Raw genomic sequence first — 27,659 nt, forward strand, 5'->3', positions numbered from 1 at the left:
CACAGCAGCTATTTTAGAGAACTGTGTTAAGTCCAAGGCCCGTTACTTCCTCAAAAATCAATAAAAAGGAAGTAAGCCCAATGTCCGAAACATCTTCAACAAGGGACAAAATTGTCACAAAACCAGGTTTTCATTGTGAAAAAAAATCTGATAAAGGGAGAAAACTCAAACTGAACTTTTGAAATGAACAAACAAAATTAACCCCCTTTGTAAGTTTGTTTTAAAAAAATTTATATATTTTTAGTCGTGGCGACCTTGACATTGGAGATATTGACGTGATTCTTTCGTGCGACACACCGTCCCATGATGGTGAACAAATGTGCCAAATGATTTTAAAATCTCACAATGAATGACATAGTTATGGCCAGGACAAGCTCATTTATGGCCATTTTTGACCTTTGAACTCAAAGTGTGACCTTGACCTTGGAGACATCGACGTAATTATTTCGCACGACACACCGTCCAATGATGGTGAACAAATGTGCCAAATGATTTTAAAATCTGACAATGAACGACATAGTTATGGTCCGGACAAGCTTGTTCCGCCCGCCCGCCAGCCCGCCCGCATTCGCCAATCTAATAACCAGTTTTTTCCTTCGGAAAACCTGGTTAATAATAAATGAAATGGATCAAAACTCGAACTTGATCTGTAACTCATGTAGGTAGACTCACACACCAAAATTCAAGTAAATATCTACAAGCGTTTAGGAAAAAAGTCCGGAAAACTGTTATTCTTAAAAAGCATTTTAAGTCAAAGGCCCGTAAGTTCGCCAATAATCAATGGATCGGAACGAAACTCGAAATTCCTCTAAAAGTCATGTTCCAAAAATCATGAAAACATATGAAAGCGTTTAGGAAAAGTACTACGGATGTCGGACAGACGGACAATCCGTGACACCCAGTCGGGGGCACAACAAGTTTCTGAGAAAAAAAGGAAAAGTTGTCAGATTTTTGTTAAAAACAGTACGATTTATAGGAGGAAATCACTATAGAAAACATGCTGTACGCTAGTTTATACACGCGCATTTAGGTTATTATTATCAAAATTATATCCTAGAAAAATTTAAGTTTGGTCAACTCCAGAAGCATATTCCGGGTAGTGAGCAAGTGTTAATAATATCTACATAATTATAAAACAAACACGTGTGCAATATTAAAGCAATATTTGCTTTAAACCACTGTAAGAACATATGTGTCTTGTTCTAAGAAAACTGGGTTTAATGCATGTGCGTAAAGTGTCGTCCCAGATTAGCCTGTGCAGTACGCACATGCTAATCAGGGACGACACTTTCCGCTTAAACTAGATTTTCGGTAAAAGGGACTTCCTTTTAACGAAAAATACCATTAAAGCGGAAAGTGTCGACCCTGATTAGCCACTGCCTTGTTATTCTAGGAAGATTCTCATAGTTTTCATTTCTATACATTAAATTTAAGCATTTGACCGAAAAACAGACAAAGCTACAGCAAAGTATTTTTAAAACATCATCTTCTGGTCACAGCTCAATAATATAGATTACTGTAACATGTCAAGTAATCAAACACATTAATAGTAAAAATAATGTCATTAAAAACAATTAAAAACTTTACCAAGGTGGCCACCGAAATGATTTTTTATATATCTTGTTACATTTAAAGAACAAAAACAACGGCCGTTAATCCCCTCGTTTTTGAGATGCATGAATAAATTAGCCAATGCAACTTCCGAGCAGGCGTCAAGGCCCGTATGTATTGAAATGTCATGGACAATTTTACAAGATGAGTAGGTCTTATATCAAAACATCCGGACCTGAGCGCAACCTCGAAAGTAGCATTGGCTCATTTATTAACGCCTCTCAAAAAATAGGTGGCGCCCGTGATTAACGGCCGTGCAAAACATTATTTAAGGCAACAAACAATATTCAAGCTTGCACAAAGACTGAAACTTGAAAATATTCATGTACATATGAGCCTCGATCTGTGAAAATGGGGATTAATGCGTGTGCGTAAAGTATCGTTCCAGATTAGCCTGTGCAGTCCGAACAGGTTTATCAGGAACGACACTTTTCGTTTTATAATATTTTTCGTTTAAAGAAAGTATATTCTTAGCAAAAATTTGGTTTAGGCGGAAAGTGTCACCCCTGATTAGCCTGTGCTGACTCCACAATTTTCACAAGCCAGGGCTCTTATATAAACTGTCCGGGAGGTGAAAACAAGTAGTCAAAATTTTGTAAAATTCCTTATGATTAAGTGATTTTTGCTAAATTTAAAAATTCCCTGTTTTTTTGCACTGGGTCCGAGTGATTAAATTACCTAAAGAGTTGACGTTTTCCAGAGTCTGCTACCACCCCAATCAGGTTGTTTTGCTAATAAATGACCTCAACAGTGCATCATTCAGTTTTTTTCACATTAAATAACAGATGCTGATTAAACTTGTATCATTAAAGGCATCAATCCTATGAATATTTTCTTAAGTTCTTAAAGGTTTTATGTAAATAAAACCTTACGCAAGCTTTTTCATTCCAACATCAGCTACTTAAGCGAGATTTCCTCCCAAAATCAATAAGCTATGGCATATTCCCAAAGAGAAGAGAAACCTCTTTGTAATTGGGTTACTTATATTATTGTTTCTGGATGCTTCTGGAGTTGTATCTGCTTCACACACTTTGGCTCAACATAAACTGGCCAGTTTGTACAGCATTTACAGCTTTTACATGATGAAAATCCAATTACAATAAAATCATATATAAATATCTAGCAAACAGTAGAAATATTATGAGGTATTATAGCAAAAATAGAATAAAGTATGAAGGAAATAAATAGGTAGGAAATGTAGAAATAATAGGCATAAAATAGGATGAAAAAACATGTAAAAGAATGAGATCCCTTTAACCGCATTTCAGTCAAAGGGAAACGACTCAGACACACTTTATTTCGATACTTTACAAATTACTTCCCATCGAGAGATACACTGGCCAAAGTCATATTAAGGGTCGAAAGATACATTTCGTTTAGACTTAAAGAAAGTCATTAAGTATCTGACGGTGTTTGAATAAAAGAAAGTTTCGTGCAGTACTTGCTCACGTTATCGGTCGGTCGTTGAGTTGAATTTGAGGGTTTACAGGCATTTAGGTGAGGTTATTTCAAAGATGGAGTCGTTTTCGTGTTTTTGGTGAAGGAGTTGCAAATATATTCACTCGGTAGGCTACTGTTTATTTATGTGTCTTTTTAATGAATACGCCCTTTCGGTTCTACAGTGTTTGCGCTTCCCTCTGAATTTTGTTTCAAGTTCGTAGACGTCGGGATAAAAAAGTTATTGAAGGAAAACCTTCAACAAATATGTTGTCGACTTATGTGATGTTCGAGGAATTGGATGTACAAATATCGTGTCAGTCCCAAAAAGGGTGGTTGAACTTTTTTTGCAATAAATTAAGTATCTGATTTCAAACGGCGTTTGGAAAATGATATAATCGTTATTTTAGTTATATTTTACTGAACACGTGCGTAAAAAGTAAAAACTGTGCCTTATAAGAGCAAATGATATGCGTACAGACAAATTTTCTAATGCCACGTTAGAAGGCACCATATTTGATAAACGTTTTCCTTCAATAACTCGTCTACGATCTTGAAACAAAAAAATGAATACTTAAGTAAACTACTAGTATACAAAGTTGTGTGGTCAAGCCAGGGACCAAATCTGTTTGTGTGATCCCTTAATCCCTTAAAGTAAATTGTTCTGTTTCAAACTCGGCGGGCTGAGTCACTGAGAGACTGAGATATCTTCAAGACTTACGCTTTCAGAGTTTCAATAAAATTGGGCTATACATGTGGCATCACGAGTGTTCATCCTCATTGTATTCCATTTTAATAACTGACCTATTTTTTATCCCAAGTGACACAAACTTGAACACAAACAAGAAGGCTCCCACAAATGTTCTGGCGATCGTTTCAATAAACATCGTAGTACACATAATTACATTTACGATACGATACATTTTTCGAAGATACATAATTGCTTAAGTCCATATCATATGATTATACATTTTCAGTACTTAATTATTTACATTGGCATCTCAAGCGCCGTATATATTTGACGAGCATGGCGAGCTAGTTCGTCTACTTATTAAGATTACAAAATTCTCTCCTAAATTAAATTTGTCGTACGATAGTTTATGAAACGGCACTCTGATAATTATGATTCATGAAAATTAGGCAATAACTCTGTGATCTAAGAGTGGTCACATCCGTTTTCTTTAGTTTGACCTTGTCTTTGAACCCATAATAATCAGTTTCCAATTTGTCACAGATATGATTCCGACAAAAGATGAAAATTCGGAACAATATGTGGCGTGCTCAGTGTTCACAAGGCAAATGTTGACCATGAATAATGGCTGATGGATAAAACACCATTACAAAAGCACACCATGAGGTTTTGTGCTTAATAGCAAAAATAATACAACAATGTAAGTTAACCAATAAATGGTTTTACTAAGTTTTTAGAACATATTTCATTTTTAGGAATATACAGCATATGAAAAAAACACATTTATAAACATGATTCTAATAATAAAACATTAACCTAGTTCAATATGATAACATTTCTTACTAACAGTCAGAACATGAACATTTTTAAAACACTTCTAACACATGTGCAACACTAAAAGCACGTAGTAGATGACATTTACAGCTAATTGGACGCATTTTCTAAATAAAATGAGCGGCGTCATGAGAAAACGGGTCTTAAGCTACATGTGGCCAGCGTAACTCCAGACAAGCCTTCTGATAGGCTCCAGACAAGCCTTCTCATAGGCCCAGTTTAGTCAGTAGCTACCCTGTCAGCTAAAGTTAAGCTATGTGTGGCCAGCGTAGCTCAGGAAAAGCCTTCACATAGGCCCAGTTTAGTCAGGAGCTACCATGACAAGCCTTCTCATAGGCCCAGTTTAGTCAGGAGCTACCCTGTCAGCTAAAGTTAAGCTATGTGTGGCCAGCGTAGCTCCAGACAAGCCTTCTCATAGGCCCAGTTTAGTCAGGAGCTACCCTGACAAGCCTTCTCACAGGCCCAGTTTAGTCAGGAGCTACCATGACAAGCCTTCTCATAGGCCCAGTTTAGTCAGGAGCTACCCTGTCAGCTAAAGTTAAGCTACGTGTGGCCAGCATAGCTCCAGACAAGCCTTCTCATAGGCCCAGTTTAGTCAGGAGCTACCCTGACAAGCCTTCTCACAGGCCCAGTTTAGTCAGGAGCTACCTTGTCAGCTGAAGTGAAGCTATGTGTGGCAAGCGTAGCTCCAGACAAGCCTTCTCACAGGCCCAGTTTAGTCAGGAGCTACCCTGTCATCAAAGTTAAGCTATGTGTGGCCAGCGTAGCTCCAGACAAGCCTTCTCACAGGCCCAGTTTAGTCGAGCTACCCTGTCAGCTAAAGTTAAGCTATGTGTGGCCAGCGTAGCTCCAGACAAGCCTTCTCACAGGCCCAGTTTAGTCAGTAGCTACCCTGTCAGCTAAAGTTAAGCTATGTGTGGCCAGCGTAGCTCCAGACAAGCCTTCTCATAGGCCCAGTTTAGTCAGGAGCTACCATGACTAGCCTTCTCACAGGCCCAGTTTAGTCAGGAGCTACCCTGTCAGCTTAAGTTAAGCTATGTGTGACCAGCGTAGCTCCAGACAAGCCTTCTCACAGGCCCAGTTTAGACAGGAGCTACCCTGTCAGCTAAAGTTAAGCTATGTGTGGACAGCGTAGCTCCAGACAAGCCTTCTCACAGGCCCAGTTTAGTCAGGAGCTACCCTGTCAGCTAAAGTTAAGCTATGTGTGGCCAGCGTAGCTCCAGACAAGCCTTCTCACAGGCCCAGTTTAGTCAGTAGCTACCCTGTCAGCTAAAGTTAAGCTATGTGTGGCCAGCGTAGCTCCAGACAAGCCTTCTCACAGGCCCAGTTTAGTCAGGAGCTACCCTGTCAGCTAAAGTTAAGCTATGTGTGGCCAGCGTAGCTCCAGACAAGCCTTCTCATAGGCTCAGTTTAGTCAGGAGCTACACTGTCAGCTAAAGGTAAGCTATATGTGGTCGGCCTAGCTCCAGACAAGCCTTCTCATAGGCCCAGTTTAGTCAGTAGCTACCCTGTCAGCTAAAGTTAAGCTATGTGTGGCCAGCGTAGCTCCAGACAAGCCTTCTCACAGGCCCAGTTTAGTCAGGAGCTACCCTGTCAGCTAAAGTTAAGCTATGTGTGGCCAGCATAGCTCCAGACAAGCCTTCTCACAGGCCCAGTTTAGTCATATGATTTTAAAATCTCACAATGAACAACATAGTTATGGCCCGGACAAGCTCATTTATGGCCATTTTTTACCTTTAAACTTTAAGTGTGACCTTGACCTTGGAGATATCGACGTAATTTTTTCGTGCAACACACCGTCCAATAATGGTGAACAAATGTGCCAAATGATTTTAAAATCTTACAATCTATGACATAGTTATGGCCTGGACAAGCTCATTTATGATCGTTGAACTCTGACATTGGAGATATCGACGTAATTCTTTCGCGCGACACACCGTCCAATGAAGGTGAACAAATTTGCCAAATGATTTTATAATCTCACAATAAATGACAAAGTTATGGCCTGGACAAGCTCATTTATGATCGTTGAACTCAATGTGTGACTTTGACGTTGGAGATATCGACGTAATTCTTTCGCGCGACACACCGTCCAATGATGGTGAACAAATTTGCCAAATGATTTTAAAATCTCACAATAAATGACAAAGTTATGGCCCTGACAAGCATTTGACCTTTGAACTCCAAGTGTGACCTTGATCTTTGAGATATATACACCAGAACCATTTTCGAACTTAGCTGAGATATTATTCTAAACAAGAAATGTGTCCACAGGACACGGATGCCCCCAACTGTAACTTTGTCACTACATAAAAGTATAACTGTGTAAACGCTTGGTAGAAGTTATTAGCTTTTTTTAAAATCCTAAACGCAGATTTCGAACCTTAACACGGACCCTAAGTTAAAGGTCAAGGTCACAGGGGTCAAAATTTGTGTGCGTATGGAAAGACCTTGTCCATATACACATGCATGCCAAATATGAAATTGCTATCAGAAGCGACATAGAAGTTATGAGCATTTTTCGAAATCTAAACGCAAAGTGTGAAGGACAGACGGACGGACAGACTAACGGACAGTCCGATCACTATATGCCCTCCTTTGAGGGCATAAAAATGTCTTAGAATATCAAAATAAATCAGAAAGCCACATAAACTAGAGAGCGGACAACATGCTTAATCCTTGAAATGCACTAAGTGACCCCGTGACCTAGTTTTTGACCTGGCATGACCCATATTCGAACTTGACCTAGATAATGTCTTGATACAACTTCTGCCCAAGTTTAGTAACGATCAGATGAAAACTACTTCAATTAGAGAGCGGACACCTTGCTAAATCCTTGAAATGCACTAAGTGACCCCGTGACCTAGTTTTTGACCCGGCATGACCCATATTCAAACTTGACCTAAATATTGTCTGGATACAACTTCTGACCAAGTTTGGTAAAGATCGGATGAAAACTATTTGAATTAGAGAGCGGACATGAAGTGTGACCGACCGACCGACCAACCGACCGACCGACGGACAGTGCAAAAACTATATACCCCCTTTTCTTCGAAATGGGGGCATAAAAATATTCTGACCAAGCTTCATGAACTTAGAATATTTTACTTAAAATAAGACTTCCACATAATAAACAAGTTCCTACTATAGACAATCCCAAAAATTTAAAACTCCTGAATTACCGTCCCTGAATAATCGCATGCGCCGCCATTATTGAATAACCATATGGGGACCTATATTTTTGTATTGGTACCTGAAGAATTAACGGAATTGAAGCGATTATATTCAATATATTTGAAGATTTATCTAGTTCCTCTTATCGATTTAATCATCACATAATAGGTAGTATTTTTTAAATACATATATTTTTTTATCAGTACTGGTATTTGTTGATTAATAGAAACAATGTTCATCTGCATTTTTTAAGAGTCATAAAACTCCGCATGAATAAGGCCTTCATTGTCATTTAACATGTTATTTGAAGGCGATGCATGGTATCTTACATGTATCTTAATAACGGCATCTACGCATGTGAAGAATGTGGTGTCACAGACATACCAATTAACACTTTTAACACTGAGGGAATCTTTCGCGCCTCGATCGCAGATGTTTTTCAAGACCATTTATCTGTCTAAAATTGACAATTTGTAATTAACGAAGAAAAACATCACTTATTTTGTTCGACTTATAAGTGTTTATTTTAAATCTGAAATTGAAAATGAAAATAAACAGATTATGGAATGTATCGAATTATTGGAACTATTTATATTGACTTAAGGCTCCATATACATGTATGTGACATCTTTACACTTTAATTGTAAATTTATATTTTATCAATAAAACATAATAAGCAATTAATCAGTACAGTTTTTGTTTAAGCTTGAAAGCGAATTTTAAATAATTAAAATAATTTAAATAATTAATTAAAACACACTGAAGTTTTGACTCAACCAGATACTTTTGAGTGAAAAAGTGAGCATATACCCAAATACATACTGAGTTCGCTTATAAATATTTTGGGACCAATTTAAGTCAAAAACATTATTCCAGCTATAGATTTATGAATTGCCTTTAACATTGAGACTTAAATAAGTGATATTCATAACGAAATAATAAATGTTACGAAAAAAAGGTATGTATTATACATGAAACAAAGTCTGAATCTAATAAAATCTTATTGAATCTTATAAATATTCTTAATGTGTGACTGTGTATCTCCGTAATTAGTTTTCATACAGAAATTTTACACAAAGGCAGACATCTGATTTTCAATTATATTGTGTACCTCGGAAATAATCTCTCAAAGTTTCGCTTAATAATATCCCCGGAACTATAAACGCTAAAAATCACAAAGTTTACTTTAGACTTTAGATGCTGATAAAACGTAAAGCTTGAAACTTATAGTCCAATAATTACATTAAAAAAAATTGTGTTTTAAGCCAAGGCATAACTGAAAGGAGTACTTAAACCCCCAGCTATTTCGGCCTTAAACATATTGTCACTGAATATTGTTGTATGGTCACATATATTAGAAATCTAACTTTTATTGTTCAAAGATGTGACATATAACTCATTAATGCCTCCATTTTTTGTTTATTGTGAGATTTTTGAAAGCTGTAGTCTACCAGAATATTCAATACTGTAATGGCAGCAGGTCACGTGATAGCAAATATGGCGGCAGTCACGAAATTTATCGATTCTGAAATTGTATATAGCTGCCATATTGGGGAATCAACCCCAACACCTTGCGGCCATGTTTTTCAACAGACCAGAACCATTTTCAAGCTCCGCAAGACATCACCGGAGCAAATATTCTGAACAAGCTTCATTCAGATGTGTACGTGTACTAAAAATGTGATTTCTCAAGCTAAACAAGGTATATCTACAGCAATGTAACAAAAACTGCGCTGCCCCTTGGCGGCCATGTTTTTTAAATGAAAAGGAGCCATTTTGGATCTCAGACATGATGATTTGCCTATAAATGTGACTTCAAGAGTGAGAGCATAAGCAAGCTTTTTCTTCAATTTGATCTAATGACTTTTGTTTTTGACCCTTTATGACCCAGTTACATACTACGCAAAGATATCATAAGAACAAATGACCCACTTACAAACACCGCCGATATATCATTTGAACCATTGATCCAGTTATAAACTCCTCCAAGATATCATTGGAACTAATGATGCAGTTACAAACACTGCCAAGATATCATTGGAACTAATGACAGTGATTTTTTTTGCTTTAATTTGTTACAGCCTGTGCCATTTGAATTGGGGAAATTAGCGCGATAAACCGTGAAATTGGGAAAAATAGCGCGATAAACCACGAAATTGGGAAAAATTAAGCATTATAAATAGGATTATAAGTAACAGAAGTGATATTGATTTTAAGTGCATGTTCAGGGAGTTTCCTAGAAAAGGAGTCTAGTCAAATTGGGATTTTTTTAATCAATAAAAGTGGCAAGTTTGGGAATGATTTATGGACAAAAATGACTAAATTCAAGTTATATATTTTGTAAGATGTTTAAAAAATAAAGTTGAGACCTAGATTTAAGAAATCATAATTAAGTTATATGAGACTTATTTCTAAAAAAAAAGTTGGGCGTTTTTTGGGAAATTTTGGTCAGATTTTTGGGGAAAAACGTGTATTTCTGCGATTGGGAAGCAGCCGCTGTAAATTTGAGCAAAAAAATCACTGAATGACCCAGTTACAAACTCCACCAAGATATCATTAAAACTAATGACCCAGTTACAAACTCTGCATAGATATCATTGGAACTAATGACCCAGTTACAAACTCCACCAAGATATCATTATAATTAATGATCGAGTTACCGAGTTACACACTCTACCAAGATATCATTTGCACTAATGACCCAGTTACAAACTCTGCCAAGATATCATTATGCACTAATGACCAAGTTACAAACTCTGCCAAGATATCATTGTAACTAATGACCCAGTTACAAACTCCCCCAAAATATCATAAGAACTAATGACCCAGTTTCAAACTTACTCCCCTATGATATCATTGTAATTTATCATCAGAGCAAGTTTCAAGACTTTCGGAAAACAGATGTTGCCTGTAGAGTGTTAACAAGGTAAATGTTTGCGGCGGACAATAAACAACACATTACAGAAAACAGCGATCACAAAAGCTCACCATGTGCATTTTGTGATATAAAATAGGTTAAATTCAAATGAGCTTAAATTAATACTCAAACAAACTGATTGAACAATTTACCATGAAAAGCCACTCCAGTTAAATGCTTTACCACAGTTACACACATCTCACTTGTACAGTCTTTTACCGTCTCTCTCCTGTATGTATCTTCATGTGTCTTTTCAAGTTACCATTAAGGCTAAATGCAAAACCACATATCTCACACTTGTACTGTCTTTCTCCTGTATGTATACTCATGTGTCTTTTCAAGTTACCACAATGGTTAAATGCAAAACCACATATCTCACACTTGTACTGTCTTTCTCCTGTATGTATCTTCAAGTGTTGATTCAAGGTATCACTCTTGTTACATGCATAACCACACACCTCACATGTGTACTGTCTTTCTCCTGTATGTATACTCATGTGTCTTTTCAAGTTACCACAATGGGTAAATGCAAAACCACATATCTCACACTTGTACTGTCTTTCTCCTGTATGTATCTTCAAGTGTTGTTTCAAGGTATCACTCTTGTTACATGCATAACCACACACCTCACACGTGTACCGTCTTTCTCCTGTATGTATACTCATGTGTTGTTTCAAATTACTATTCTGGTTAAATGCATAACCACACACCTCACACTTGTAAGGTCTCTCTCCTGTATGTATCTTCATGTGACTTTTCAAGGTACTATTCGTGTTAAATGCATTACCACACACCTCACACTTGTACGGTCTTTCTCCTGTATCAGTATGTATACTCATGTGTTGTTTCAATTTACTATTCTGGTTAAATGCATAACCACACACCTCACACTTGTATGGTTTCTCTCCTGTATGTATCCTCATGTGTATCTTCAAGGTACCACTCGCCTTACATGCATAACCACACACCTCACAATTGTAAGGTCTTTCTCCTGTATGTATCATCATGTGTTTCTTCAAGCTACTACTACAAATACATGCATAACCACACACCTCACACATGTGCAGTCTCTCTCTATGTATCCTCATGTGTTTTTTTAAGATACCAGTCTGGTTAAATGCTTCACCACACACCTTACACTTGTACGCTCTTTCTCCTGTATGTATCCTCATGTGTGTCTTCAAGTTACCACTATGGATACATGCATAACCACATTCCTCACACTTGTATGGTCTTTGTCCTGTATGTATCCTCATGTGTATCTTCAAGTCTCTACTACGGATACATGCATAACCACACAAATCACATTTCAGTTTCTCTGGATGTATCATCATGTGTTTCTTCAAGATACCAATCTCGTTACATGCATAACCACACACCTCACACTTGTACGGTCTTTTTCCTGTATGTATTCCCATGTGTTGTTTTAAGTTACCATAATAGTTAAATGCACAACCACATATCTCACACTTGTACTGTCTCTCTCCATTATGAATCTTCATGTGTATTTTCAAGGTACCACTCGCCTTACATGCATAACCACACACCTCACACTTGTACGGTCTTTCTCCAGTATGTATCAGCATGTGTTTCTTCAAGGAACTATTCTCGTTACATGCATAACCACACACCTCACAATTGTACTGTCTTGCAGAACAATCATTGGAACATTTCTGAAAAAGAAAATTATTAACATGCTTTTCACATTTTAATATAAAGATAAAAATAATAATAATCATTGCCGGAGTATGTATGAAATTTGAACCCCTTATTTATGTTTTGTTTCTATTCACAATATAAAACTTATGATATTAAAGGGGCTTGTTCAAAGATTTTTTTTTAAATGTCATTATACATGTTTACTAACAAATCTAGAATGTGTTTTTTATAGTCTTAACTCAATATACTAACAACAAAAAAGGTAAAATAAAAAATGCTTCTCGGGGAATCTACCCCAGGACCTCTGGAAGCAAAAGCAAACTCGCAACAAATGAGCCTTTCATGATTGTGAGCCTACAAAACTAAATGGGCCGTGCTTTGTAAAAAGGGGGTTTAATGCATGTGCGTAAAGTGCTGTCCCAGATTAGCCTGTTCAGTCCGCACAGGCTTATCAGGGGCAACACTGTTCGCTTTCAAACTTTTCGTTTCAAGAAAAGTCTCTTCTTAGCTTCTTCTTCTTCTTCTCTTCTGTGCGGACTGCACAGGCTTATCTGGGACTGCACTTTACGCACACAGATTTAACCCCCTTTTCAAAGAGCGTTGCTAATTTATTTTGGTTGTCTTACAGAATGCAGGATCACATGACTTTTTGGGTTCCATATTAAACGTAAATGGATGTAAAAACACCAGTAAGTGTTATTTTTTCAAATAACTTTTTACAACTATTTTTCTTAAGAATTTCAACTAGTGCATAAAAGACTGTGGCATAATAAGCTTTTGTTCTTGTTAAAAATTCATGAAATTTTAAAACAGATTTTAGACGTATTAATTCTTATACCTAAAGATAGCTGCATGAACTGCAACGGTCTTTTATGCACAAAAGATTTTTGCAAATCTATTTCAATTACTTAAGATATTAAAAAAAAAGAGTGTGTTTTCATTCTGTAAAGCCCATGGTTAACCCCCAGACAACCCTGTTGATTCTGCATCCTGTTTAACATAATGCATACATTCTTTTTGAATATACAGGTTTTTTTTCCACTTTTTGGTAAGATATCCCATGGCTTTGGAATTGGGAATTTTATCGTCATTTTCATGAAATTGGAAAAATAAAATTAATTAGCCTTTTTTTTGCACACAAAAAATCCACTGATTAGGGAAATACTAAATTTGATATAACTCTTTATAATTATTCAAATTAAAAGAACAAAATCATAAAATACTTTGTTAGATGTAATTGAATTAAAATTGAGATAAAATACACATTAAAAACTTTTTTTTTTTAAATTGGGAATTTTTTGCCACATTTTGGGAAAAAAGTACACTTTTTTGGATTGGGAACATAGCCAAATTTTGGCTATAAAATCAGCCAAAAACAAGAGATGTGTTCGTCAGAAACACAATGCCCCCTATTGCACCGCTTTGAAATAAAAATTAGTTTTTTTGTTGTTTTTTTACCTTCGACCTTAAAGGATGACCTTGACCTTGAACTTCCACCACTCAAATGTGCAGCTTCATGAGAACGCCGCTTTGAAATTATTTTTTTTGACCTTTGACCTTGAAGGATGACCTTGACCTCGAACTTCCACCACTCAAAATGTGCAGCTTCATGAGATGCACATGCATGCCATATATCAAGTTTCTATCTTCAATACTGCAAAAGTTATAGCCAACGATTTGATAGAAGTTATGAGCATTTTACAATGCTAAATCCTTGAAATGCACTAAGTGACCCAGTGACCTAGTTTTTGACCCGGCATGACCCATATTCGAACTCCACCTAAATTTTGTCTAGATACAACTTCTGACCAAGTTTGGTAAAGATCGGATGAAAAGTATTTGAAATAGAGAGCGGACACGAAAGTGTGACAGACAGACAGACGGACAGTGCGAAAACTATATACCCCCTTTTCTTCAAAAGGGGGCATAAAAACTCTGATATATGACACTTATTTTTAAAATCGTCATCTCACAAACTTGTGAACAAGTCCCTTTAAAACACTTGACTGAAAGTACACAACACAGAAAAGAAAACTTTCATATCAATTAAAACTTACAGATTTACAATGTAGATAACCTGTTATACTTTGCATTGTAAATGAATACTTTAGAAAATAAAAATTATGCAAATAAATAACATAAATTGAAAAACCAGATGAGCAAATATGTGAACACCACTTATAATGATTAATATGAGCAATAAACAAAAATGAAGAACAACAAAACGTGCCCCTTTAAAGAGCGAACAATCATTTGTTAAAGGTCATGATAACTGGTCAAAACAGACATCAAACCTTCTCCATTGATATATTTAGGTCTGAAGAGCAAGTTCTTGTGTCTGACAAGGCGAAGTTCTCTTGCGTAGTCATCTCCATACCAAACCGGCAGTTCCTCTGCTGTAGCTCTGAGAATATGTACAAGTTATTTATAACAAGAGCTGTCAGAAGACAGTGCGCTCGACTATTCGAGTGCTTGACAGTATAACGTAAGCCATCATGGGGAAATTGTTCATAGTCAATAAGGTCAAAGTTATATAGTCATATTCTAAGTGGAAGAGGACCATAATTGAAACATATTGATAGCTTATGTTTTAAAGAAGTTTTACTTTATAGACGATTCTGAGTTCAGGTATATTTTCCACAATGTATTGAACATTTGTAAAGACATAAAACAAACCAGGGGTCTCGCTAGTGGGCGAAGTGGGCGATTTGCTCGCCAAGGGAATATTTATGTCGCTAATTAATTTCATGAAGGCGACATAACTTCTCCACCTTTTAATTATTTGTTTGTGCCACACATTGACCATTAAAATCAATTTGATGTGGAGAATTGGACACAGGAGAATTCTCAGCCAGAAGTTGCCCCATTTACAGGTCATGCAAAGTTGAACATTCAAATGCACAGTCCGGAGCTATTAGAGTTCTTAAAATTGTTCATAGGTGAAGCCTTGATTAATTGCCTTGTGCTGGCTACCAATAACTATACTTCAGCAAAGTTAAATGGCCCATTAAAACAATACAAAGGAATGATCAAATGGGAAGAGTTAACCTAGCACACTGGCAATAAATATAGGGCATTACGGGTAAGATTTGGAATCTGTGCTGTAAAATGAGACTTTAAATGAATTTTTATTTTAAAAAATTGTAGCACAATACAAATTCGATTAAATCTTGATTTTCTTAAAATTTACAAGGAAGTAAGAAGATTATGAATATTACTGGTTTTGTTAAAATTGAAGTTTTATTTGATACACCTGTACAGGAAAAAAATAATAAAAAGTACCAGAATAATTTACAATCAATTACAAATAAGAAAAATGTAGGTTTCATACACTTGACATCTCTTATTATAAATGAAATAAAGCCTTTTGAATTCCATCACCCATTTCAGCCTCTATTATTGAAATAGCTTATCAGTCATCACATAAATAGCATGTTAAGTGTTAAATATATTACTTAAACTCAGTTAAATACATCAATAACAAAAATGAACACTTAAGTGAGTGTGTGTTTGTATTTGTAAATGTTGTCCCCCAAAGTGTGAAATAAGAGTTGTTTCTGATTAATGATAATTGGCACGGTTTAATAAGGGGTATAAGACAAGTAAAGAGTTGATTGAAAGCTGAATGGAAATACTTCTCCTTTAATTTGCCGCAAAATACATGTAAAATGAAGACCTATGACGCAACTGTACAGAAGTGACATCTCCCACAATTGTGAGCTAAGCTTGACCCCTGGATGCAAAAGTACCATTTCTCCCCGAAAAGTTGCCACTTCTCCCTATTTTGGCCTTTGGGAGAAGTGACTTCTCCCTAAATTTTGAACCTAGCTAGACCCCTGCAAACTAATAAGATTATATTTCAAGTTTGATAGCAATAGCTTGGGTGGGATGGTTGGACGGTCCTTCAAAAAACAAAATAAACAAGCAAATTCGTTGAATTGATATCCCCCGCCAATATGTTTCTGGACACAAGTGTTATATTTGACACTCAGAAAAACATATTTTCAAGATACAAAGGGCCATGACTCTGTTATTAACAGATGGTGTACAATGCCATTTGGCGTGCATCATCCTATTATCCATATATATATATATACTCATACCAAGTTTAAATTTTATCCGCCAAAGCACTTCCAAAATATGGCTCCAGACACAAAAGTGCCGGACGGACGGAAAGACGGGCGGACGGATGGACGGACAACGCCAAAACACTATCCCTCCGCCTATGGCGGGGGATAATGAAGATTATTGTTTGTTTTTTTAAAATTCTTTTTGGGTGGGGGTGGGGTGGGGTGGAGAGGGGGGTATAATGTGGGGGTGAGGTCATTTATTAATGATCTTTCAAAAATTAGAAAAACTAGAAATGGCGCTGCAGAGGCCGACGCGTATCCACTCGCCGCATGTTTCACCAAGGGGGCGCTCCAGGGTTGATAACGGGGCCACACACAATTGAGATTGACCATATTGTCATAAGATATGCTCAGGATCAATTTGAAGTAAGTTGGTGTAGAAATGAAGAATTAATAGTAAAAGGCAATTTTGGGTGGGCGTGTTCTATGTGGGCCGGGCGCCTCAGGGTTGGTAATGGGGCCATGCATAGTTGAGATTGACCTCATTGTCATAAGAGATGTTCAGTATCAATTTGAAGTAAATGGGTGTAGAAATGAAGAAGTTATTGTAAGACAACATAAAAAAATGAGTGAAAATCGCTGACCTGGCCCCACCCCAACCCTTTAACTTTTGACCCAGGGGTCAGATCAAAATTCCAAATAGTGCAGGGTCTACATTATGCTTATAGCTACCATGTGTGTAAGTTTCAAGGTTCTAGTGCTTATAGTGTAGGATGGGATAGTGGCCAGGACGGATGGACGGACAGCGGAGATAACCACAAAAAAATTACTGACATATATGGTGGAGTTTCAGCGGTAGGGGACAATATTGCTTGACAATCTCTTGTTATCCCCACGCTTTTTGCCAGAGCAACTAGAATTCTTGACGTAGGAACAAAATGAAATGACGTGCATAATCTCCATATTGCCATCTATCCATGTATCAAGTTTCATGAAAAAATATGAAGAACTTTGGGGGGATTCTGGGGTGGAGCCTGGGGGATGGTTTGGGTGGAGTCCATTTTGGTATGTCAGGTAAGTGTTGTTTTGTCGAAGTATGAATGAAATCTGATCATAAATAAAGAAGTTATGGCAATTTAAGCAAAATTTATTTATTGACTTTGAGAGTCAAGGTCATTCCAAGGTCAAGGTCAAATTCAACTTGCCACGTACAGTACCCTCATGATAGTAAGAAAGTATTTGAAGTTTGAAAGCAATAGCTTTGATACTTTAGATGTCAAGTGGATCTGAACACAAACAAGAGGACCATGATGGCCCTGAATCGCTCACCTGACTAACCTTGCTGCATCAACTTAAATTCTATCAGACCCATATACAATCCCAAGAAAGATTTCATTAATAAATTCTGACAAAATGTCATTAAGACGTGATGAAAACTGTGACCTCTTTCATCTACACAAGGTTTTACTAGAATTGGCCCGGTGACCTAATTTTTGACCCCAGATGACCCATATACGATCCAAAATCAGATATTATCAAGATAAACATTCTTACCATACTTCATTAAGACCAGATGAAGACTATGACCTCTATTGTCTACACAAGGTTTTTCTATGATTTGACCTAGTGATCTAGTTTTTGACCACAGATGACCCAAATACAATGCCAACCCAGATGTAATCAAGATTAACATTCTGGCCAAATTTAATTAATTAAATTTAATTAGTTTGGAGGAAAACTGTGACCTCTACTTCTACAAAAGTTGTTTTTTAATTTGACCCAGTGACTTAGTTTTTGACCTTAGATGACCCAAATTCAATCCTAACACAGATTTTAACAACAGGGGACAACAATTCCACTCGTCCGCTCGTATTGACGAGTGAAATCTTGAAAGGACGAGTGAATTTCCCTAAAGCTCTCGTCCTACAGGACGAGTGAAAAAAAGCTGATGTTAAAAAATGAATTTTCTGACCAGTAAGACTATTTTTCATTTAATAAAATCATTTTCTAAAAGCATATCTATTCCGAAAGTAGAATGCGAATAAACCGGAAATTGTAATTGTAAATTTTATACAGCAGGTGCGCGTTGTTATGCGAGACTTGTGTCCAGAGTAAATATTGGCTTTTTGGTGTAAGCTTTGCGCGTACATGTTGACAGGGAACCATGCGACTGCAGTCACTGTTAGTATTGACTTTTAAAGAATTATTTAAGCGCGAAGTACGGTTTTAAACCAGATTTAAACCAGTCTGAATTTCGTTTGAAAAATGTCTGACATACGAGCGTTCTTAAAAGGGGGCGGGGGCGATGTTCAAACTTCCGAAACGGAAAGCACGCGAGCATTAGAAAAATTATTTATTTTGTGTTCCTCATATATAAAGTAACTTATTTCACTGCTTAGCAGTGATATACTTTAGGAAATTTTATAAGTCATATCAGCCCTTTGCAATCTTTATTTCACACATATTTAAAGGACGAGTGCGTGTGTTTGCAGGACGAGTGAAAATTTTAATGCACTCGTCCTGCAGGACGAGTGCAGTTTATGAATATATGAATATTTTTGTCCCCTGAACAAGACAAGCATTCTGACAATATTTAAATAAGATCTGATGAAAACTGTGACCTCTATTGTCTTCACAAGGGTTTTCTATGATTTGACCTAGTGACCTGGTTTCTGACCCCAGATGACCCAAATACAATCCAAATCCCAATTTTATCAAGATAAACATTCTGACCATATTTCATAAAGATTTGATGAAAACTGTGACCATTATTGTCTACACAAGGTTTTTCTTTTATTTGACCTAGTGACCTAGTTTTTAACCCAAAATGACCCAAATACAATCCCAACCAAGATTTCATCAAGATAAACATTCTGATCAAATTTTAAAAAGATTGGATGAAAATTGTGACCTCTATTGACTACACAAGGATTTTCTATTATTTGACCTAGTGACCTAGATGTTGACCCCAGATGACCCAAATACAATCCTAACCCAGATTTCATCAAGACAAACATTCTGACCAAATTTCATAAAGATTGGATGAAAACTGTGACCTCTATTGTCTACACAAGGTTGTTCTATTATTTGACCTAGTTTTTGACCCCAGATGACCCAAATACGATCCCAACCCAGATTTCATCAAGATAAACATTCTGACCAAATTTCATAAAGATTGGATGAAAACTGCGACCTCTATTGTCTACACAAGGTTTTTCTATTATTTGACCTAGTAACCTAGTTTTTGACCTAGTGACCTAGTTTTTGACCCCAGATGACCCAAATACAATCCCAACCCAGATTTCATAAAGATAAACATTTTGACCAAATTTCATAAAGATTGGATGAAAACTGTGACCTCTACTGTCTACACAAACAAATTGTTGACGGGTTTTCTATTATTTGACCTAGTGACCTAGTTTTTGACCCCAGATGACACAAATACAATCCCAACCCAGATTTTATCAAGATAAACATTCTGACCGAATTTCATAGATTGGATGAAAACTGTGACCTCAATTGTCTACACAAGGTTTTTCTATTTTTGACCTAGTGACCTAGTTTTTGACCCCAGATGACCCAAATACAATCCCAGATTTAATCAAGATAAACATTCTGACCAAATTTAGTAAAGATCGGATGAAAACTGTGACCTCTACTGTCTACACAAACAAATTGTTGACGGACACATGCATACACACACCCACAACGGACGCCAGACATCACATGGTCACTTAAGCTCACCATGTCACTTGTGACAGGTGAGCTAAAAACAATAAAATACTAAAACAAAAATGGGCAATAATTTTTACAAAATGCTTGATACAGTTGGCTGCTCTTGTTTATAGATTTGGGTCATGTTGGTAAAGAAGTTTGAAAAATATGAAAGCAATATGTCAAGGGACATTGAAAATATTTGAGGTGGTATGCAAACTTTAACATAGATTTATCAATAATATGCATATTTTAAGTGAAAAAGGGCCATAATTCTTACAAAATGCTTGATACAGTTGTCTGCTCTTGTTTATAGGTTGGGGTCATGTTGGTTAAGAAGTATGCAAAATATTAAAGCAATATGTCAAGGGACATAGGAAATATTTAGGGTGGTACGCAAACTTTAACATTTGCACGCTCATGCCGACGCCGGGGTGAGTAGGATAGCTCCACTATATATATTTCGTATATAATAGTAGAGCTAAAAAGGGCAATAATTCGTAAACAAGAGATGTGCTCGTCAGAAACACAATGCCCCTACTGCGCCGCTTTGAAATAAAATTTCTATCATTTGGCAGGTGTAGAAATAATCTCCCTTGAAAGCTTATTACTTCCCTTGGATTTTGTCCAATCAAACCGTGGGGGGGGGGGGTCTGTTGACCGTCAAAAATGACCAAGTCAGACATCACTGACTAGTGCTGCAACAATCCACATTTCGTACAAAAAAGCCATCCGAAATAATGATATCAAGGTAAACAAAACAAATCGGTGTTTACTGTTGAGTAAAAATAAATTGTTGCGTAAAAATAGCATTCTAAAAAGTTTATTATACGGAGTACAGTTGTTACATGGGAGTCCGCAAGATCTCCTTTTGCATGTCACACTGTTAAATTTAAGATGAAGCTTATGGAAATACAAATATAACTACACAGTTAATTACATAATCAAAATGTAAATTGATGTTATTATAAACAGAATAATAATGGATCAAAACAAATATTAAGTAACAACATTCTGATGAGTTACACGACCTCTTTCCAGTAATTATTCTTCTTGTCAGCTTTTATAATAGTTCTCTAAATAGCAGACGAAAAGGTTATGTTCATGTAATTAAATGGTTTGGGTGATTAGCTCGCGAGTTATTATTCTGGTACAAGTTAGCAATAAATTGCAATATATTGCAATACAGATTTTTGTACTGACAATATATTGCAATACGGTTTTTGGCGTATTGTTGCAGCACTATCACTGACAACCAAGGCCTGTGGTTTATCAAAGAGATCATAGCAAGAGTTCATCATGTATCTATGGACATAAGTCCAGGGACTACCCTAGGCCTTAAAAATAGGGAGAAGTGACTTCTCCTTTTTCCGAAACAGGGAGAAGTCTGGGAAATCAGGGAGACATTTGTGCAAACATTATCAAAAACAAAACATGTTCATTTCACAACATTTATTATTTCTATCATGATACTATGTTTATATGTAAAAGAAAACAATAAATTCTCATTTAAATTTACTTCATCATGACACATTTAAGTCATTTAAGATATGTACCGGTAGCATCTTTTCATCACATATTTATCATCATTATACTATCATCATCCCTATGACTGCTTTTGACACAAAACACAATCGTAATGCATAGAACATCTATTACTATTTATCCGAATACTATACATGTCCGAAATATGTACACTTAAGAATGCGTTACCTGTTTTACTTTAATAATCCAAATTGTCCTTGTTGTTATCTGGTTTAACAAACCTTATCAAATGTTTGTTAAATCCAGTTAATGATTTCTCCATTATTTAATCACCATTACTTGTAATTTGAATCGCCAGCTTGTTGTTGTTGTTGTTGAATCTAATTATGGCGTCGTTGTCGCCTATGGTCTCGTTGTGCTTTGACGACTGTTGGTCGTTTTCATCTATGTACAAAAATTTCTCTTGTTGCATTTTCACTTGATACTTTTTTACACTTTATGTCATTTACATCTAAAGTCTGTTTGTTTCCATGATGAATTTGCCAAATGAATTGAACAGTTCTTCTTTTGCATGTAAAGTAATGTCCGGTATCTCTCCAACTAAAGTTGCCAGTGTAATATCAGAACATGATATATTATTTCTATGTAATATTTCTTCAGTTCTGTATTGAAGACTTGATCTTTCTTGTGAGTATTTTGAACCGTCAAATATGAAGTGTTTTATAGTTTCTGGTGTTCTACATGCTTCACACTCCACATCTTCGCTGTTTGTAATCTTGGACCAGTGAGCCTTTAAGCGAGTACGTCCACTAAGTAATTGGTTCACTACATTGAATATTGAATATTTTTCTATTTTTTTCTCCAACGCAAGCTCTGGAACCCGGCTTTGGGATGCACTCTTGGATTTTTGTTGTTTTTTCTGAATTCAGATATTGAACTTCCCATTTTTGTATTGATTTTATTTTCATTAAATTTATTACTTCTTTTGCATCTTTCTTTTCATAACACTGATTGTCTGTTTTTGAAGTCATAATTTCTGTTGCTGCTAGTTTAGCTTGTTGATCTGCTAATTCATTGCCTTGAATATTTTTATGGCCTGGTATCCAGTGTACTTCAACAGTATTACCTCGTGCTTCAATGTTTTTTAGTTTTAGTTTGATATTTAGTATAATTTCAATGTTTCTTGTTGGAATTTCACATGCAAAAGCCGTTGTTATTGCTGCCTGGCAATCTGTGAAGATAATTATTTTCCTGTTTGTAATGTCCTGTAAATCATCCACAAATTTTAATCCTATTTCAATTCCCACTAATTCCCCCGTGTAGTTGTTTGATATTTTTGCAACACCTTGCTTTAAAAGTATTGGGCTACACATATACCCATTTAAATATATAACTGCCCCCGCTCCTGTCGGTCCTGGATTTCCAATTGTAGATCCATCCGTGAATATTAAGATTTCATTATTTGAGCACCTATTCAAGATTTCATTTACATTTTCCATTTGATGATCTTTGTTTAGTTTGAAGTTCCCAGTGTACACTTTTTGATTTGTTCTTGAAAGTCCCATGTATTCTTTTTTGTATTCAAACTCTTTTTCAGTACATTCGAATTGCACATTTACTTTGTGTTCTATGAATCTACTCATTAGTATGGAATAAAGGGTAGGTTTGTTACAGTGTTGTTCTGGATTTGCAAGCCATCTATTAAAATCTTGTTTCAGAGTGTCATTTTCTTCTCTTTTTGCTGCAATTCTGACCATCTCTTCTGCCTGTCTTAACTTTAAATGTATATTTATTGGAATGGTATTAGTAAGTATCTCCATTGTTTCTGTGCTGGTACTACTTATACATCCACTGGCTTTAAGCATTGCACTTCTTTGTACTGTACCAAATTGTTGTGTTGCTTTGTCTGTAGCTGTGGCTAAAACTGAAGCACCATAATCCATAATTGGAAGAACTAAGGATTTATACAGCTTCATGTAGGTTGATTGACAACATCCATGGTTGAAGTCTACACATTTATCCAGACTGTGTAAGGCATTAAATCCTTTAGTAGTTTTTTCTTCAATATGGGTTTCAAAGTTTAGTAAACTATCCAATGTAATTCCTAGAATTCTTTTGTTTTTTACTATTTTTAGTTCATTCGAGTTGAACTTAGGTTTGTCCATGGATTGAAGCTCCTTTCCTAAAAATAAACCTGTTGTTTTTTCTGGGGCTATGCTCATATTCCATTTTGTGCACCATTGGTTAATTTTTTCCAACTCTGTATTTTTAGATTGTATGGCCTTGTTGATGTCTTTATCGCTGTTGTAGAGACAAGCATCGTCTGCAAATTCTATGTGCTGGCACAGCACATTTGTCATACAGTCGCTTGTATACAGGTTGCAGAGAGTGGGACTAAGAACTGACCCTTGTGGGATGCCTATTTTTGATGTCATTACTGGTGATTTAAAATCATTGATCTTTAAGTAATATTTTCTATCTGACATGAACTCTTTTAAATAAATCCAGTCTTCCTCTTATGTTGTTTTCTTCAGCTTTTTTCAACAGACCCTCCCTCCAAACTCTTTCAAAGCATGACTCAAAATCCATTGTCACTAATAATTGTCCAGCTTTGAATTGAACGCGGGTTAAATGTTACAATACGTCCGCCATTTGCAATGTCGATGGTCATGACGTAGCAATTTAATTCTACTCAGATAATTTATATCTAATTGAGGAAACGTGTTTTCTCAATGTTTATGTGTTGTATAAAAAATGAACTGTGATTCCAGTTTATATAAGACGGGTGTTTAATACTCGTAATCATCGGTGGATTAACAAACTGACAAAAGTTGCTGGACTTAATAGTGGATCTACGTAATTAATAGACCTTTGATCAATTTTGTTTTTCTTTAATTATTTTAGCCGACTTTCTTTTACTGTGCCGTATGCGAAAAAACCTGCAATTATCGGATGGTCAATCAATTATCACGTTATCATTAAACAACTTACGGCACGCGCGTAGAGGCACGAGTGTGTTGTTATAGATACCATTATTAAGAGACTGCTTTGTCACAGTCAATTAACGATCCGTGCCGTGGGGGGGGGGGGTAAATTGTGTAACCGTTAGATAAACAACAAATAACAAACTTGCTAATCGCCTGCGGGCGGCAGCATGCATTGGCAATAATAATTGGGCGGCTTGATCTTCGCTTTTCCGGTCTTGTTAACTAAAAAATCGGTCGATTTCATCTTCGCTTTTCTGGGCTAGTAGGGCGATATCACGGGTGTTAGAGCGAAATTATTGCTCTAGTCGCCCGCAGGATAGTCCCTGAAGTCCACAGGTATGTAATAAACCCTACCATTCATAAATTAGAACAGGAAAGAAATGATAATTATATCATAAAAAAAACCTTTGACAAATCAATCATTTGAGTTATAAATAATCAAAATAAAAAATCTGTATAGTAGCTGTGAAAAGAACTTAAATTCTTAGTAAGGAAATATATAATCTGAGATTTATAATTATATAAATTACTTCCCTTGAAAATAATTGTCTCTAATAAATCTCTATTTTTAGTAGCAAACAATTAAAAGCCACTACCATGACTGTAGATTCACCACTCAAAATGTGCAGCTCCACGAGATACACACGCATGCCAAATAATAAGTTGCTATGTTCAATATTGAATAATTGAATAATTATCTCCCTATAAAGATTATTACTTCCCTTGGATTTGTATTTTTGACCTTACAGGGGTTTTTATCTAATTTTGGGGAAAGGGCCTGGCCATTTTTGAGGGGAAAAAAATTGCGCAAATGCTGGATTTTGGGGAAAAAAATCACGCGAAACGCCAGCTTTTGGGGAAAATAAGGAAAGTCTTAAATAATCAATTCAACATATTTTGCTGTTTTTAAAACAAAATCAAGGCAACAGATAATTTAATTATGCAATAATTATATGTTATATTTTCTATACTGGATCAGGTTAACTTATGTATTTAAAGTTAAAAAAAAAAAAATGAAGTCTGGGGGAAAATTTACCTGCTGAGGGGAAAGGGCCGATTTTCGGCGGGTCCCAAAGAAGGAAAAAAAGCCCTGCCTTAGAACTTGAAGGATGACCTTGACCTTTTACCACGATGTGCTTGTCAGAAACACAATGCCACCTACTTCCCAGCTTTGATTTATTTAACAAAAATATATAAGTTGGCAGGTCAGATAATTATGTCCATTGAAAGCTTATTACTTCCCTTGGATTTGTTTTTTCGACCCCGTAACCTAGTTTTTGACCCGGCATGACCCATATTCGAACTTGACCTAGATATTGTCTAGATAAAACTTCTGACCACTTTTCGTAAAGATGGGATGAAAACTATTTGACATAGAGAGCGGACACGAAAAGTGTGACAGACTGACAGACAGACTGACTGATGGAAAGTGCGAAAACTATATACCCCCTTTTCTTCGAAAGGGGGCATAAAAATGCTTGTTACAGTTGTCTGCTCTTGTTTATAGATTGGGGTCATGTTGGTAAAAAAAAGTTTGCAAAATATGAAAGCAAAATGTCAAGGGACATTGAAAATATTTGAGGAGGTATGCAAACGTTAACATTCCAACGCTCGCAGGAACGCTCACGAGCACGCCCACGCTGGGGTGAGTAGGATAGCTCCACTATATATATTTCATATATAATAGTCGAGCTAACCAATGAGCAAATGTTCAACTTTTTTTAAGTAACACAAAACTAGACCTTTGTCACAAATTTAACTAATACCTAAGAGTCATTTCTAAACAAATATGCATATGTGTTAATTTTATTACATAAACTTGTTAGCAAGTCTTTATGTTTTGATTTTAAAAGTGAAACATAAAACATGTTTTAAATGCCTTTAAAGTTTGAAGTCAATATGTTGTTTAAGAAAAGCTCCATTCAGATATTGGCCATGTGATTGTCAAAAATGTTCAAACCATAACACAACTTCTATGTGTTAGATGGGTAAATTCTCTTTACACAAAAAACAATGTCTTACAAATTACATGATTAGCAATAATTTTATCTGTACACAATAATTATAAAGAAGTGAAAATCCAGCTGCTTGAGCAGTATTGTATTCTTGTTATATACAATTTGTTCATCCTTTATTTAAGGCAAATGACCAATTGCCAAAACAGTACAAAACAGCACAATACGAAACAACATACACACATTGATGGGGGCCATAGAAGAATAAAGCTGGGTTCACTGCCCTGGAACGGTCAAAACAAAGCATTGAGGGTTTAAACCAGTTCAAGAGCGCTCAACCTCACACTTGGCCCAGCAATATTCATTACCATTGGTTCCCCCGATTTAAGATGGTATCAAGCTCTTTCAGCGCCAAGGTAGCAGACCACGGTAGAAACACACTATTGGAGCCGTGGACGCCTTCTTGATCTCCACCAAGCTCAGAAAACAGCAAACCTGCAATAATAAAAATACATTCACTGCAAACAAGTAGTCTGAATATTACATTTAAGATAACAAATATAGCATATGGAACCTGTACAGGTGATACTATTGACAAAAATGAAAGAATGGCAAGGCCGCAAACAGGGGCTTCAAAATCAGCAATTTTCCATGTACGAAAGTGGCTGTGGACGAATGAAACGTGATGAAAGCCTGCTTTTGGAATGATATTTGTACACGCAAAACATAGCACAACCCATCAAACCATGAACAAATACCATGTTTCCCAGTGGTTTTCACGCAATAATTCACAGCGTGACCCTTCAGTACTTATTTACTAGCGATTCCAGCTTAATTAAAAGTAACCCAAAAACCTACCGCAGTTGGGGAGCCAGACAACTCGCCCCAAAGCCAACTCGCCCCAGGACAAGTCGCCCCGAAAATCTGGACAAGTCGCCCCAAATATGTTGGACAACTCGCCCCAATCGAAAGACAACTCGCCCCAATTTTGTTTCTTATATATAGTATTATAGAAATTTTGTTCATATAAAATTTGTTAAGTTTAATGTATCAATATACAAATATTCGTGATTATTGTTTTTAGCAGGGACCTATACAAACAGAACGTGGCGTCTCATCAGGATT

General features: G+C 36.3%; 1 protein-coding gene across 2 annotated transcripts; it reads right to left on the minus strand.

Annotated features, from left to right (window-relative positions):
* Nucleotides 1-4,444: 4,444 nt before the first annotated feature.
* Nucleotides 4,445-27,430, minus strand: LOC127867142 (zinc finger protein 99-like). 2 transcript variants are annotated; one of them, XM_052408185.1, is made up of 5 exons: nucleotides 27,393-27,430; nucleotides 26,903-27,029; nucleotides 14,618-14,727; nucleotides 11,259-12,337; nucleotides 4,445-11,090 (listed from the first exon to the last, which is right to left on the minus strand). In XM_052408185.1, exons 3-5 carry the CDS (start codon nucleotides 14,696-14,698, stop codon nucleotides 10,880-10,882), a joined length of 1,371 nt encoding a protein of 456 aa, XP_052264145.1. In that variant the 5' UTR covers nucleotides 14,699-14,727; nucleotides 26,903-27,029; nucleotides 27,393-27,430; the 3' UTR covers nucleotides 4,445-10,879. The 2 variants fall into 2 exon arrangements, with proteins under 2 accessions (XP_052264145.1, XP_052264144.1); XM_052408184.1 differs by having other exon boundaries at nucleotides 4,445-12,337.
* Nucleotides 27,431-27,659: the final 229 nt, after the last annotated feature.

This window comes from Dreissena polymorpha, chromosome 2 (assembly GCF_020536995.1).
Source record: "Dreissena polymorpha isolate Duluth1 chromosome 2, UMN_Dpol_1.0, whole genome shotgun sequence".
Taxonomy (NCBI): Eukaryota; Metazoa; Mollusca; class Bivalvia; order Myida; family Dreissenidae; genus Dreissena; species Dreissena polymorpha.